Consider the following 13,059-nt stretch of genomic DNA (forward strand, 5'->3'; position numbering starts at 1 on the left):
TCCTAAATGCAAAATTGGCATTAGCACTGCCCGGTACTCTTGTGTCTATGATAGTCTGCTGTTGGACAGTTAAATTCGTCTATATATATGTGTGCGTGCGTGCGTGTGTAGAGAGATAGATATATATATCTCTACACATTATATATATATAATCATGAAACTTAAACATCTACAGATTAGTTTACTGCTAAGATGGTGTTACAATGTTGCGAGGTTATAAAGATACTTTAATCAGCAGCTTTAACATAGTCTGTCAAATTTATCCATCTTGCATTCAGTGCTTATTTTCATTGAATAAACATACAACATCTTGCACAGCTTTTCATGGCTTCAGCTAAAGAATTTGGCAGTATAACATTTCAAGCTAAACTGTCTTGCCTGCTGTTTACCATACACAGCGTTGCAAATGATTAGGTATTCCCAGAGCTTTTACAGGTCAATAATGAGATGAGCTCTCCCCTAAGTTAACGGAGAATTTATTCTCTCTCCCTTTACCTCTCAAAACTCTGGCCTTTCTAGAGGAGTAGTCCGGTAAGCCTGTACTTTCTTCGCTTCTGCAGCATGGACAATGTCTGCATGCCATTTTTCCTTTTTGTATTATTGGCAGACATAGTAGTGTTAAGTCAATTTCTTTTAATATTCTGGTCCTATTCTTAAATGAATTTTCAAGACAGATTCTGTAAACAAGAACGTTCACAGGAAATTACATTCAATAAGAATCCTTGGTATTTTAGTAATGGACGTAGTTCCACAATTGCAAAACGCTGCATTCTCTGAGTGGGGCGTGGCGGCGTGGCAGGTTTGGCCGGGACCTGCTCTGTGGTGGGTCTTGGGTTTGAGTCCTGCTTGGAGTACCTTGCGATGGACTGGCGTCCCGTCCTGGGTGTGTCCCCTCCAGCCCTGTGCCCTATGTTGCCGGGTTAGGCTCTGGTTCACCACGACCCCACTCGGGACAAGTGGTGGTGTGTGTGCGCGCATTTTCTGAAAGAACAGATAGACGGCTGGTTTCTGAAACAATAAGCCATTGTTCTGTGCGAGAACAGCAAGAATATTTTTGTGAACCTTCACTTATTTCACTATGTGAAGGTTAAGATTCAGAGAACAATGAATACACTGAGGAATTATTCTGTTGAGGCAAAATGATTAATGTATTTATTGTTCTTTGGCAACAAAATTTTCTGATTCTTTTGGAATATTCACGCACCTTCTACTGTTATTTCCACAGTAGCAGAACAGATTGAGGTTTAATTACTTTTTGTGCATGCGTGCCGATCTTAATTTAATTTCAGCTGCGTAAGGTAACCTTTAGTTTTAAATCTAAGCCGCAAATCGTATTCCGACTGAGGCGGGATCACCTGGGTTCCATTAATGTGGCCTGGTGCGTTTGTGAATGAAACGGTGACCTGAAGAATATCTCTAACACAACCGAGGAGGACCTTGTGCCTTGACACCTGCTACAGCAAGTACTCTCTGTAGCCGTCAGATTTCAGTCCCTGGGTTTGGCTCAGTTCTGCATTGTGTGCATGAGGTATGAATTGATTTGTGCATGAAATTCTTTGGAACAGATAGTCTTCCCTTTTGTCTTTTTTCATAAGAATCCTGTCCACATCAAGCTGTGAGATACAAGGATATTTAATCGGGACGGGTATAGTAAGAGCTCAGAGGGATTGTGTGTGTTCTGGTGCCATGTGCTACTGGTGATGACGTGCAGAAACGCCAGCCAATCTGCTCCGTGGGGATTATGTTGCTCGCTAGTAGCGAACCCTCTTACGTCACCCTAATCGTTTGCAATTCATTTCTTGGGAAAGGAGCTTGGAAAGGACTCTCAGTTCTTGTCTTGGAGCTGATCCAGGAACTGCCAGAGGGTAGGGTACTGGAGCAACAATCCTGAGAGATCAGGACTCTCTGAACGGTGCCCAAACCAAATCAGTTTCACAGACCTAACGTGTAAGAAAGTTCCCATTTTGTCAGTGATATAGTAGGGATGGTTTTTGCGTTGCTGGAAGCCAAGAACATGCTTCTGTATTTCGAATCGGTGTTTCTTCGTTGTTCTTCCATGTTAATGGCACTGTTTGCTAGTGTGTCTACTCACACAGGACAGTTATTGTGTGGGTGTGTTATGCGTTAATGCTGCTGGAGTGATGCCTGTTACAGTGTACGGTCTTCACTGATTTGTCACTCTCTGACCAGGTATCTCTTCTCTCTTCCTTTTTGCTGGTCACAGAGACGTAGCCCGGTAAGTCGCTTCCGCCGGCGCTCACTGTGTGTCAGTGCCTAAAGGAATCCCCGGTCCCCTGTCTCTTAGCTTGTTAGTAGTACAGTAAAGGGGCTTAAGGGGAAGGTGCAAGGTGAGAGGTCAGCTGGGCCTTCCGTCCACTTACTTGCTGTGCTGCAGAGTCTCAAGCGGTGCTTTTAATGTCGACTTTCAGATCCTGCTGTTCATTGATCTGACACTTAAGCTTCATTCAGGAGAATCAGGTGGAATGGCAAAGATTGTCACGCCGAGAAACAGGACACGGTTGACGTTGTGATCCATGTGGAAGTGTTCTGCTCGGTAGCAAGCGTCAACCTCGATTTTGAAATGCTGAGTGCCAAGCCTTTTTTTCCTTCAGTCAAGTGTTAAACGCTGCCAAAAATAAATCAAATGAATTATCTTCTTCCACTTGAACTTTTCATTTCAGTGACGATGGAACACATTGTTCTGCTAGACCACTTTGTTGACTTATTTTTAGTGATGTTTTCCAGTTTTTTGCTCTCTTGAATGGACTTGATAGCATATATGTAAACTGTAAGGTCATTTGACTGAGCATCATTGTTTAATATGTTACCAAAAAAGGCCACTGCATCTGTGCTTGGTGGCTTACTTGCTATTGTTTATGCTTATCACAGCTGAATGGTACCACTTGATAATATACACTTACATTAGTTGACTTGTTACGTAACAGATGTTTTTGAAGTGTTGAGATTCTTTGCAGGAATCATGCTCTTGCTGGTTTGAATACTTTTTTTATTATTTATTCCTTTTTTTTTCTTACAGGGCTTGATGAAAAGAAATGCATCTGGTAAGTATCTTGTTATCCTCAGTGCAAATACTGATAAATTTTTCCCTGTTTGTGTTATTGAAGAAGCTCAGTATCTAATAGTTAACACAGTGAATTTTCTCCCAGGTGAAGAGGTTGCAAGGCCACGGCGCTCTGTGCTTACAGTGAACCCCACAATAGCTTCTGCTCCAGAGGCCCCAAGGTTAGCATCACACCCAGTCATTGCTTCTATGCTTGCACTGAATGGATAAGCAAACCATTTGAGCAGTGCAGTACTATGTTTCTAGTGTTCCAGTCTGGGGTTTTTTTTTATTTTATTTTAATTGGAAGGACTCACTTTGCATGGTCTTTGGCATTCCTGTAGCAGAAAAGTTCCAGTACCACAAGATGCGACCGCTTTATTTGGACCACCTCTAGAGACGACCTTCGAAGCACAGAAAACAGAAGGTACAACTGCCGGTTGCTTGATGCATTAAGGAACCTCTTCTTTTTTTTCCAGAGGGTTAGGATTTGTCGTCGTCCATTTTCAGATATATGCTTCTCTGTCAAAATTGTTGGTATGTCAGACATATGGAGATGTATTCTGCCAATTCACCACCTCTAGGTTTCTCTGCCTTGGGGCTTTTAAAAGTAATACACATGTAACACCTCAGGATAAATTTGTGCTTTGGCATTTAGGATTGTAGAGTGAAGGATATGAGGGTTTTCAGGAAATCAGTTCTGGCGGCTAGGTTTAGTGAATGTTCTGGGCTCTTTGTGAGGTCACGCTAGGCCTTGGAATTAGATAACCATAGGTTAGAAGAATGCAAGCTCTAAACTACTTTATATCTTTTAAAATATAAGACATTTTATAATATTTATATATACAGTATATTATTTATATTTATAAGACTTGGACAGAGACTTTCCTTTCTTTCATTTGTAAGTATGATGAACATCAGCGCTTAGGTAATTTAGGATTCAAAGGAGCTGTAAATGCTGCCGTACTCTATTTCTTTCTGATATAGTGGTTATAGATGAACCTGACGTGTGGGGGGTACCTTATTCTGAGTCGCACCCTGACTCATCTTTGACAAGACCCTTTCCTCATGGAAGTAAGTCTTCATTCTGGTGGGGTCTCTTCTTTCATTAACCTGCACGCAGCCTTCATGAGATCATTTCATGAATTCCCTCTCGATTGAACACGCTGCAAATGTTTGTCTACCGTCCCGTCCCCCCCGCAGTAATAACCCTCAAGCCTTCATTTTCGTGAGTTGTTAGAAAATGGTTACTCTTCATGGTCAGCATCTTTTTTTCCCTACAATGCTTGTGTTTGCTAACCCAAGTCACTGCCTGTGCTTTCAACCTTCCCTTACCATATATGCTCCATTGAGCAATAACTTTGCTTGGCAATAAGTCTCATAAGTCGAGCTGGTGAGCAACAGACTCTAAGCCTCAGAATGAGAGAGTTTTTATACTCGCGGTAATGTCATTGCAGCTCCACCTCTGCTTCCGCCCAAGATTGTCCCAGCCTCATCCCTTGTTTGTGGCTCCCCCATCACAGACTCCTCTGGTAAGGAGCTCCCTCCCCTCTTTCCCACCTCATTCCATCAGCTCCACCTTATAAGGCTGTCACCTAGCGGCATCTTTCAGCCGACCATAAAGGATTGTCTTGTTCCTCTTTGGATGCAGAAATTTTGGAGGGCGAGAGTGAAAAACTGCCAGCCTCAGGTTCCCAGGAGGCTCTACCAGATGCCACCTCCGAGAAGCCCTCGATGGCTGATCTGGACAACATCTTTGGTCCCATTAAGGCTCCCACACCCAAAGAGACAACAACGGAAAATAATTGGGTCAGCTTCACAGATGAGTCACCTGAAAGACCACCCACTCCAGAAGAACCAGCTCCTCCTCTTCCTACTGTTCCACCCCCGGACTCGCCCCCTTGTGTCCCTCACGGGCCCCCTACAGAGGAGGTGTCGGACCTGTCCCCAAACACTGGTCCCCCAGCACAACCATCTACACGTAGTATCCCCCCACCTCTTGTCCTTAGTGAGGAGAACCGGAGGAGCTCTGAAGTCGTGCAGGCTATGGAGGGCCTGGCAGAGTCTGTGGCCTCACCGAAAGAACTGTCCCAGGGCCCAAAGGCCACACCTCCCCCTCCTCCACCACCTACCTACAGGGCAGTAGTGTCCTCACCTGGACCGTATTCTGGAACAGGCAGTGGTAAGTCTTCCCAGCTTTCCCATCTTGTGATATTAAACTAGATACATATGTAACTCAGCCTGCTTCTTATTTGCTGTAAACTTATTACAAGCATCATGGTATTTTGTATTTGAAAGCATGCACCTCTTGTACATGTTCTTGATTGTTTGTATGGTTTTATTTGACACAGTTCTGTTCTCAACTTTACATTGTACTCTTAAGCTACATCATAGCCCAGTTCTCCGAAGCACTTGAGATGATGTGTGGCCTGCAGAGCCACTGTGGCCTGAAATCTACAGAGCTGTCCTCATTGTGTCTCTTTGTCTTAATACAGCAGTACAGTAGTGATTTGCAAAAAAAGTTGTCATGGAGGTATGATGATTAGTGTGCATTAGAACTAGTATAAAAAGTATATCATTTGCATCAGTGTAGCTGTAAAAAGACGTCGAGTGTTACGAAGGGAAATGATCCTCAGACACTGGCTGTCATGTATTTTCATTGGAACAAGCCTGTGTGAAATTGTCCTACCAACAAATCGACTGTCTGCTGCAAGGTTTACATTAGCACAAAGGAAGTGTGACTGACAGATTCCACCCTGACGACACAGCCACTGGCAGAATATCACTGGTATGAGACATGCAGTGATGATAGGGTAGGGGCAGTGGGGAGTCTGCATGTGTCTGAGTATGGGAATGCACCACTTCGAGGCAGGATGGCAGAATAACCTGAAGACGGATCTAGGGAGCTTCGAAAAAGATGGACCTCCTGGCTCTGATGTCATGCTGTGTGGGCTGAACTGACACGCCAGTGAAGCCACACTTACTGCCAGTCTCACCATTTCCATTAGCAGTTAATCACAATACAACAGTGCTTTGATTGTGCAGACATTTAACAAACATACTCATCATAATACATGGATAACAAAAACAACTAACTAGTTATCTTCAACTAAAGGATAAACATGTTTTGCCTTAAACTGTATTTGTGTTTTGCAGTTCCTATCCTTTTTCACTGAACATTGAGATGGACAATGCTTTATGAAAGCCATGTTTTGACAGTAAAGAGGGGAAAACAGAGTTGGATTTGCTCTTTCTCAGTAGAAATCTGGCTGCTTTTTTCATTTTTCGCATTTATTAAATAGAGCATAGTCCAGCATGTTTGACATGTATCTTGTAAGTCTCCTTGAAACGTGGATGACTTTCAGTGGGTTGTTCATCCTGTTACAGGCTCGTCCTCCCCAGCTCGACCCTCTACCCCGCTCTCTGGCACTAGCGCAACACCCCCTCCTCCTCCTCCCAGACCCCCGTCGAGACCCAAACTACCTCCTGGGAAACCCAGCATTGGGGATGTGGTAAGCACGTCCTGTCTCATCCAGAGTAATTTCTCTGATTGTTACATTATATCAGGGCTTTGAACACTGGGTGCAGTGACCCCCTGTGTGCTCTTGTTTTTGTTGCAGCTGAACTCGTAATTAATTTACTGCGGCTGAGCTTTCAGGGAGCACATGCCGCACATCACCCTCTTGATGTTGATGTTGGAGGAGTTAATGGATTTTAATTTTGTGAAACCAAATGTAAACTTTTATAATTGTTTTCCCCAATGACATCCTTTCTTTGTTTAACCCTTCATATGCCTTAAACTAAATAAATGTGAACCTTATTTGGATTAATCAAGCTGCTAATTACTGAGTTTTTGAAAAGCTGATTAATATATGATGAAAATAGATGTTAAATTGAAATAGTGAAATTTGTGTTTACTCTGCTTAAGGTAAAAACATTTTTTAGAAGTATTTCACTTCTTACACAAAGGGCAAATATTTGTTGAAGGAAAACTAAAGTACAGCGAGCCCACTGATGATGGTTCAGCTTAAAATATCATGATGCTATTCATATAATAAAATAAACACTACAGCGTGACTAAGTCGTAACTCATCTAGAGGACACCAGGCTGAAAGTGCCTACATTGTATGCTAACATATTAATCAAATTTCAATAGTCGCTTGTCCTGAACAGGGTCGTGGTCAACTGGAGCCTATCCCAGAAGCACTGGGTGGAAGGCTAGGGAGAGTTCAGCCTTGGAAACAACACCAGTCCATCACAGGGTAGCCACACACATTTATTCACTCACCCATTCACACTCTAAAGGCCGATTCTCTGAATTTGGATATCTTCGGACTGCGGGAAGAAACCGGAGCACAGGAGGAAACCCATGCAGACACAGGGGAAAAAAGACAAACTCAACATAGAATGAGGAGGAAGTGAACCCATGTTCTTTTGCACTATCTATTCACTGTGAGTTGGAAGTACTACTCGCTGCGTTGCTTTCAGCATCCTGCTCCCTAATGTATCCGAAAGCATTAACATATGAATTATCATTACTTTATATGAAGTGAAGGGTATCCCAAGATTGTCACGTTGATTGTCCGATTTCCTCTCTTTCTCTAGACTCGGCCATTCAGCCCTCCAATTCACTCCTCGAGCCCCCCACCCATTGCCCCTCTTGCCCGAGCTGAGAGCACCTCGTCCATTTCGTCCACCAACTCGTTGAGCGCTGCCACGACGCCTACTGTTGGTAAAGAGCTCGCCATTTCTGTGTCAGGTCTGCAGCCCTTTCCATCATCTTAGCATAGTTCTGCTCTGTTAGTTGTTGGCCACCCAGAATCAAACATTTTCCTCAAACTTACATAACGTTAGAAAATATACAAGGAAAAATTACTATAATATGTAGGTTATTTCCAAATTTGAGATTTTTTGGTTCTTTTTAGCATTTCACTGAGTGTTCCCCCCAGCATCCGGAAGGAGCAGAAGGGATACATCAGTTTCATTCTGGTGTTATATTTATAACACCATGGTACTCCTTGTTTCCTATTAAACTGTACTCAGAATAAATAATACCTAAGTAACACCTAATTACCTAATAAGTAAGCTATATGTTTAATATATGTTATAATTTTTTTGCCATAGTGGCATAAGGCTGTTCAGTCAGAGCAGAGGATGACAAGTTTGTTTCCAGCAGGCTGAGGAAAAGGGGGGAATACTGCAATATAATATTCCATGACTGTAATATCCCAGCAGCCTGTAGTGTTGTTGAATGTGATTTCCAAAAATTATGTTTCAGAGTTAGTCTGAATATTTAATTTTTACCCAGAAACTTGGTCCTGTGTTTTAAAGACATATTGCACCCAAGATTGTCTTGTAATTGCAGTGTGTTTAGAAATGATTCTAATCTCTACCCTGAATTTATTATATGGACAGTATAGTTATATTTCTTGATTTAAATGCTAGGACCAAAGGAAAATAAACAAGATAAAAATCAGTTTTGAAGTTAAGTATACAGCTACTTTTTGCAGACGATCCCATTTTCAAGTGTTTTTGGTTTTCTTTTTATTTCATGCTTCAGTCTTATAGTTAAACATTTTCCTTCCATTTTCCATTTTTGTTTTATTATTGCAACTATCAGGACCTTCACTGTGGTCATTTGCTCATTCTTAACTCACTTTCGTTGTGGTTCATTTGTTTTCTTTGTGTTTCCTTTTTTTTGGGTTGCTCTGTTTGTCAATGGTGTCAGAAGATGACGCTTTTGTATGCAAAGTGGCTGCCTCAACGAGGCGCTGTCAGTCCCCTGCAGGTACAGTATGTCCACCCCAGGAACGGCAAACGATACAGAGATTCACACGAGCCATAGTGCCAGCAGAATCCCCCACAGTATAATCTTCCCGCAGTACTTAGGCCATTTGTGGATGCGTTTTGATTTCGCCCTCTCCGGCACATCCTGTTGTCTCTATGCAGGAAAGCAGCATTCAGAAGCTGTTTGGATTTCTCTTCCAGAGGTTGCAGCAACACCTGCACCTCCTATAAGTCATGAAAACCACGAAATCTTGACCAACTGCAAGCGTTCCTTTTTCCTCTCCATTTTCCCCACCTTTTTTCTGTGAGCACATTATGCTGATAGAGCAACATGACAGAAAAGTCACATCCCCTTGAACTTAAAAGTTAATTGTTGCAAATTAAATTCTGGGGCAACCCCTCATGGGAGACGTCTTCTCCTATGTCACACACGGGTATTGGATCCTTTGCTTTAAATTAATTTAAAATGTACACTGGTTATTTTGTCCTCATTTGAACCACAGTATCCATAGTAACCATTACTTAAATATAGTTTCATTGAAATTTTCGAAGTGCAGAGATGGAGGGAATATAAGTTCACATTAAACTGGAATTGTTGTTGGTGATTTTTAACTTTTGTTAAAAGTTGCTGCCAGGAGTGCGAGACTGTAGATGAAGGGGATATGATCCATGAAGGCTATTACCTAAATAAACCAAGTTTAAGGCTTGGCTTTGTTCTACGGAGAAGGAAATGCTAGAAGCAGTTCTGCTGTGAATGTCTCCTGGACAAGTTAGCTGTCTTAGGGAAAGGTTATTTGTTCACTCCATTCCACCATTCATCCATACCCACAAAGGTCCTCACAGGCTCTTCCAGCTCTCAACACCTGACAACCCCTCCACAGTTTCTTCTGTGGACACAAACCCCCCACATCAGTCATTCATTGTTCCATCTCCAGCAGTGACCTCCCCCCTGACTGTCCACCCTGGCACAGCCTTCCCTCCTCTGTCACTACCTCTCCCCTGTTTTCACCTTCTTCTTTTCATACAACAAAAACTCAGCAGAATGAGCCCCTCTGTCATCTTGTGGCAGCCTCTACCTTTGACTGGGTCCTCCTTGGAGCTGCAGCATGTGGACACATGTACCTGTTCACAGTGACTGTAGACCTGCAGCGGTGTGACCTAGAACTAATAAAAGCATAAAAACATTCATGTTTGTGGGTGAACTGCTTGCAGAGGATGTGCATAAGCTCACAAATTCAACCTCACACCCATCAACGCTCTTTATTCCAGCCCAGGCTCAAGGTTGCCCTCCTTGCAGGGCAGTGACTCACAAGCCCTGCTAGTTTTGTTCTGGACTCCCTCCCATGATGCCGGGCTCCACTTAGTAGGGAGGAACAACCACTGCCCCCAGTGTCTTCCCTCTCCCACCACCAGCGCTCTCTCCCTGCTAACTGATGGCTTGCGTGCTCCTACCCGGTGTGACGTGTGCTAGACCAGCCGTGTGACTCACACTGTTGTCCTTCTCTCCCTCACCCCCTCGCCCACTTCAACTCCCCCTCCACACAGAGAATGACCAGCCTTCCCTGGTATGGTTTGACAGAGGAAAGTTTTATTTAACCTTTGAAGGTAAGTCAAGTGCAGAGACACATGGCGTGCGTTTGAGCTTGTTTACCTCAAGCCTCCCTCTTCATCCTCCTTTTCCTCCCTGTCCCTGCCATAATGCCCTGCATCAATCTATCTTTCACCATCCCATGCAGGTCACTAGTTTTTTGTTTTCCACTTTTTCAGTTTCATTTCTCGTACAGCAGTTGGCTCTCCTGTGATAAAATCATTTCATTGAGACTTTACTAATATCTTTATTTTGTCTTTGTGGGTTCAGTTTAATTCTTTTCATTTCACCTTCTATTTTTGTTCTCGGATGTTTTCTGAGTTACTCCCTATTAACTGCATGGTCCAGTCCTGCACGACTTTATAAATTATTCAGTCTTCCTTTCAGTTACTTGCTACAAATGCTTCATTTTACAAAGTAGCTGACACACAGTCAACCGACTAATAAACTAACCTCAGAAATAATAGATCCATTCAAAACTAAACTGTAACGCTGAAGATTCCAATGTTTCCAGTGATTGAGATTTCATATAATTTAAAAGAATGAAAATGGTTATTGAACCTTTTCATTCTTATACAGTGCTTCTGTTTCTTTTGGAGGTAAGAGTGTACCTCTTCATATCCCTAAAAAATGGCTTTTATGTTTATAGTATGTAGTGTTCCTGTCAACAAGGAAGCAAAGCAACATGACATCATTAAAAATGGGGAATTGGCTTTAGTCTCACCTGAAAACATCTCCATTGCAAGGAGATACTCAGTTCAGAATTCAGATTCTTTTTTATTTATTTGTTTTGTGTATAAAAGGTTAGGCATACCACTAAACATAAGGGGGCAAAGAAAAGAGATTCCCAGTCATTGTACTGGGAATGAGACTGTAGTAGAGGCAGGTAAGGGTAAACTGACCATTTGTTTCAGGATTGGTGGAAGAGTGTGGAATTTGCCCTGTGATTCTTGCAAACTAAGGTGCTCTGTCTCTCAGGCTTCTCTCACTAGCCACATGGAGCGACGTGCCTTTGAAATCGGGGAGCGCTACTGAGTATGAATACTGCTGTGTTCCAGGCTGCTCCCGAGGACCAAGCCCACTCACCATGGGTGCCCAAGACACCCTCCCAGTGGCAGCGGCCTTCACGGAGACCGTTAACGCCTACTTCAAGGGGGCAGACCCGGGCAAGTATGTCCACAAATGCTTGCACTTGCCCTCTAGGTGACATTAGGTGATAGCACCTATCCCCATCGTTTACTTTTGACTAGCACCAGCAAATGTGTGTGTTGTACATCACGCTGGCAGCTGATCGCACGCTACTTCCAGGCAAACTAGGACACCCAGCTCTCGTTACATAGGATTTCACTCCAGTTGGTAACACAACTGAACAACAGTTCAGTCTGATTTTCTTTCACCGAATTGCTTTATATTTACAAAGATGATCTGGGCAAGAGTATCAAGGCTGATAAAGTTTGTCGAGCTGATGCCTAGAATTTGTCCTACTGGGTAACTGTATTGTCAAACTGTTCAAACGTGGCCAAATACGAGCACGTGTAATCTGTAACAAAATTCACATAAGGAGTTACCACCTCGTACGGGAAATGTTTTACGAGAACAGTAATTTCATTTCAAAATACAACCCTGATGTCGAGTGCCACAAATTGTGAGCAGCCCCCCCCCCCCCCCCACTCACATGTGGGATGGCTTACACTTTAGAAATTGAAGAGAGGGGTTACCAGTGATTACAGTAATTGCATTCCACAAATTTCCTCATTAGGCAGTTTTATGACAAAAGTTTTTATTTTATACAAGGCCGCTTCTCAGAGTGCTTTACAGTAAAGAAGAAAGTTGTATGGGTTAACGCAATAAAAAAATTAATCCATTATCAATAGCCATTTTGCCAAAGCAATGTCATGGTGGTGCGGAGCCTGTGCCAGATGACTAAGGCATTAGACAGATCACAATGCTGACGGGACTCCAGCCCATCACAGGGCAATCATACACACGTTCACTGACACAAACAGACACTAAGGGCAGTTCAGAGTCTACAGTTTCAGCTGAAAAATGTAGCTCTGTACTGTGTGAGGAAACTGAAGCACACACACACACACACACACACACACACACATTTTCAGAACCGCTTGTCCCATACGGGGTCGCAGGGAACCGGAGCCTACCCGGTAACACAGGGCGTAAGGCCGGAGGGGGAGGGGACGCACCCAGGACGGGACGCCAGTCCATCACAAGGCACTCCAAGCGGGACTCGAACCCCAGACCCACCGAAGAGCAGGACTGTGGTCCAACCCACCGCACCACCGCACCCCCGAAACTGAAGCATCCAGAGGAAATACGTGCCAAAAGCAGATTTTCAGGAATAAATTATACTTCATGTGAGAAGGAAGCCTGTGTCCATGGCTTTAGTATATTTATCTTTTGTGACAGTCCTGCACAGTTTTAGCCGTGCACTGTATTTTCAGTGATGGCAGTTTTCTGTCCAAGTAAAACCTTGTTCGAATTGTGAGATACGAAAAATAAAATCAGTTTCATTACCCATTAAGTCTTTAAGTTTATTAAGCCTTATTTCAGAAACATACATATTTTAATTCAAATTTTGTTCTGGCCCAGAAATTTTTTTCTAGTA

At 43.1% G+C, this 13,059-nt stretch overlaps 1 protein-coding gene across 1 annotated transcript in view; it reads left to right on the forward strand.

Annotated features, from left to right (window-relative positions):
• Positions 1 to 13,059, forward strand: part of sgip1a (SH3GL interacting endocytic adaptor 1a) — a 54,482-nt gene that overhangs the window by 35,709 nt on the left and 5,714 nt on the right. The window contains exons 9-21 of the mRNA XM_018754136.2: positions 520 to 531; positions 2,225 to 2,236; positions 3,038 to 3,062; positions 3,168 to 3,243; positions 3,406 to 3,488; positions 4,049 to 4,135; positions 4,519 to 4,593; positions 4,713 to 5,243; positions 6,449 to 6,573; positions 7,667 to 7,820; positions 8,790 to 8,849; positions 10,394 to 10,453; positions 11,495 to 11,606. Of these exons, the coding sequence (XP_018609652.1) occupies positions 520 to 531; positions 2,225 to 2,236; positions 3,038 to 3,062; positions 3,168 to 3,243; positions 3,406 to 3,488; positions 4,049 to 4,135; positions 4,519 to 4,593; positions 4,713 to 5,243; positions 6,449 to 6,573; positions 7,667 to 7,820; positions 8,790 to 8,849; positions 10,394 to 10,453; positions 11,495 to 11,606 (1,412 nt within the window). The remainder of the gene's footprint in view (positions 1 to 519; positions 532 to 2,224; positions 2,237 to 3,037; positions 3,063 to 3,167; positions 3,244 to 3,405; positions 3,489 to 4,048; positions 4,136 to 4,518; positions 4,594 to 4,712; positions 5,244 to 6,448; positions 6,574 to 7,666; positions 7,821 to 8,789; positions 8,850 to 10,393; positions 10,454 to 11,494; positions 11,607 to 13,059) is intronic.

This window comes from Scleropages formosus, chromosome 9 (genome assembly GCF_900964775.1).
Source record: "Scleropages formosus chromosome 9, fSclFor1.1, whole genome shotgun sequence".
NCBI lineage: Eukaryota > Metazoa > Chordata > Actinopteri > Osteoglossiformes > Osteoglossidae > Scleropages > Scleropages formosus.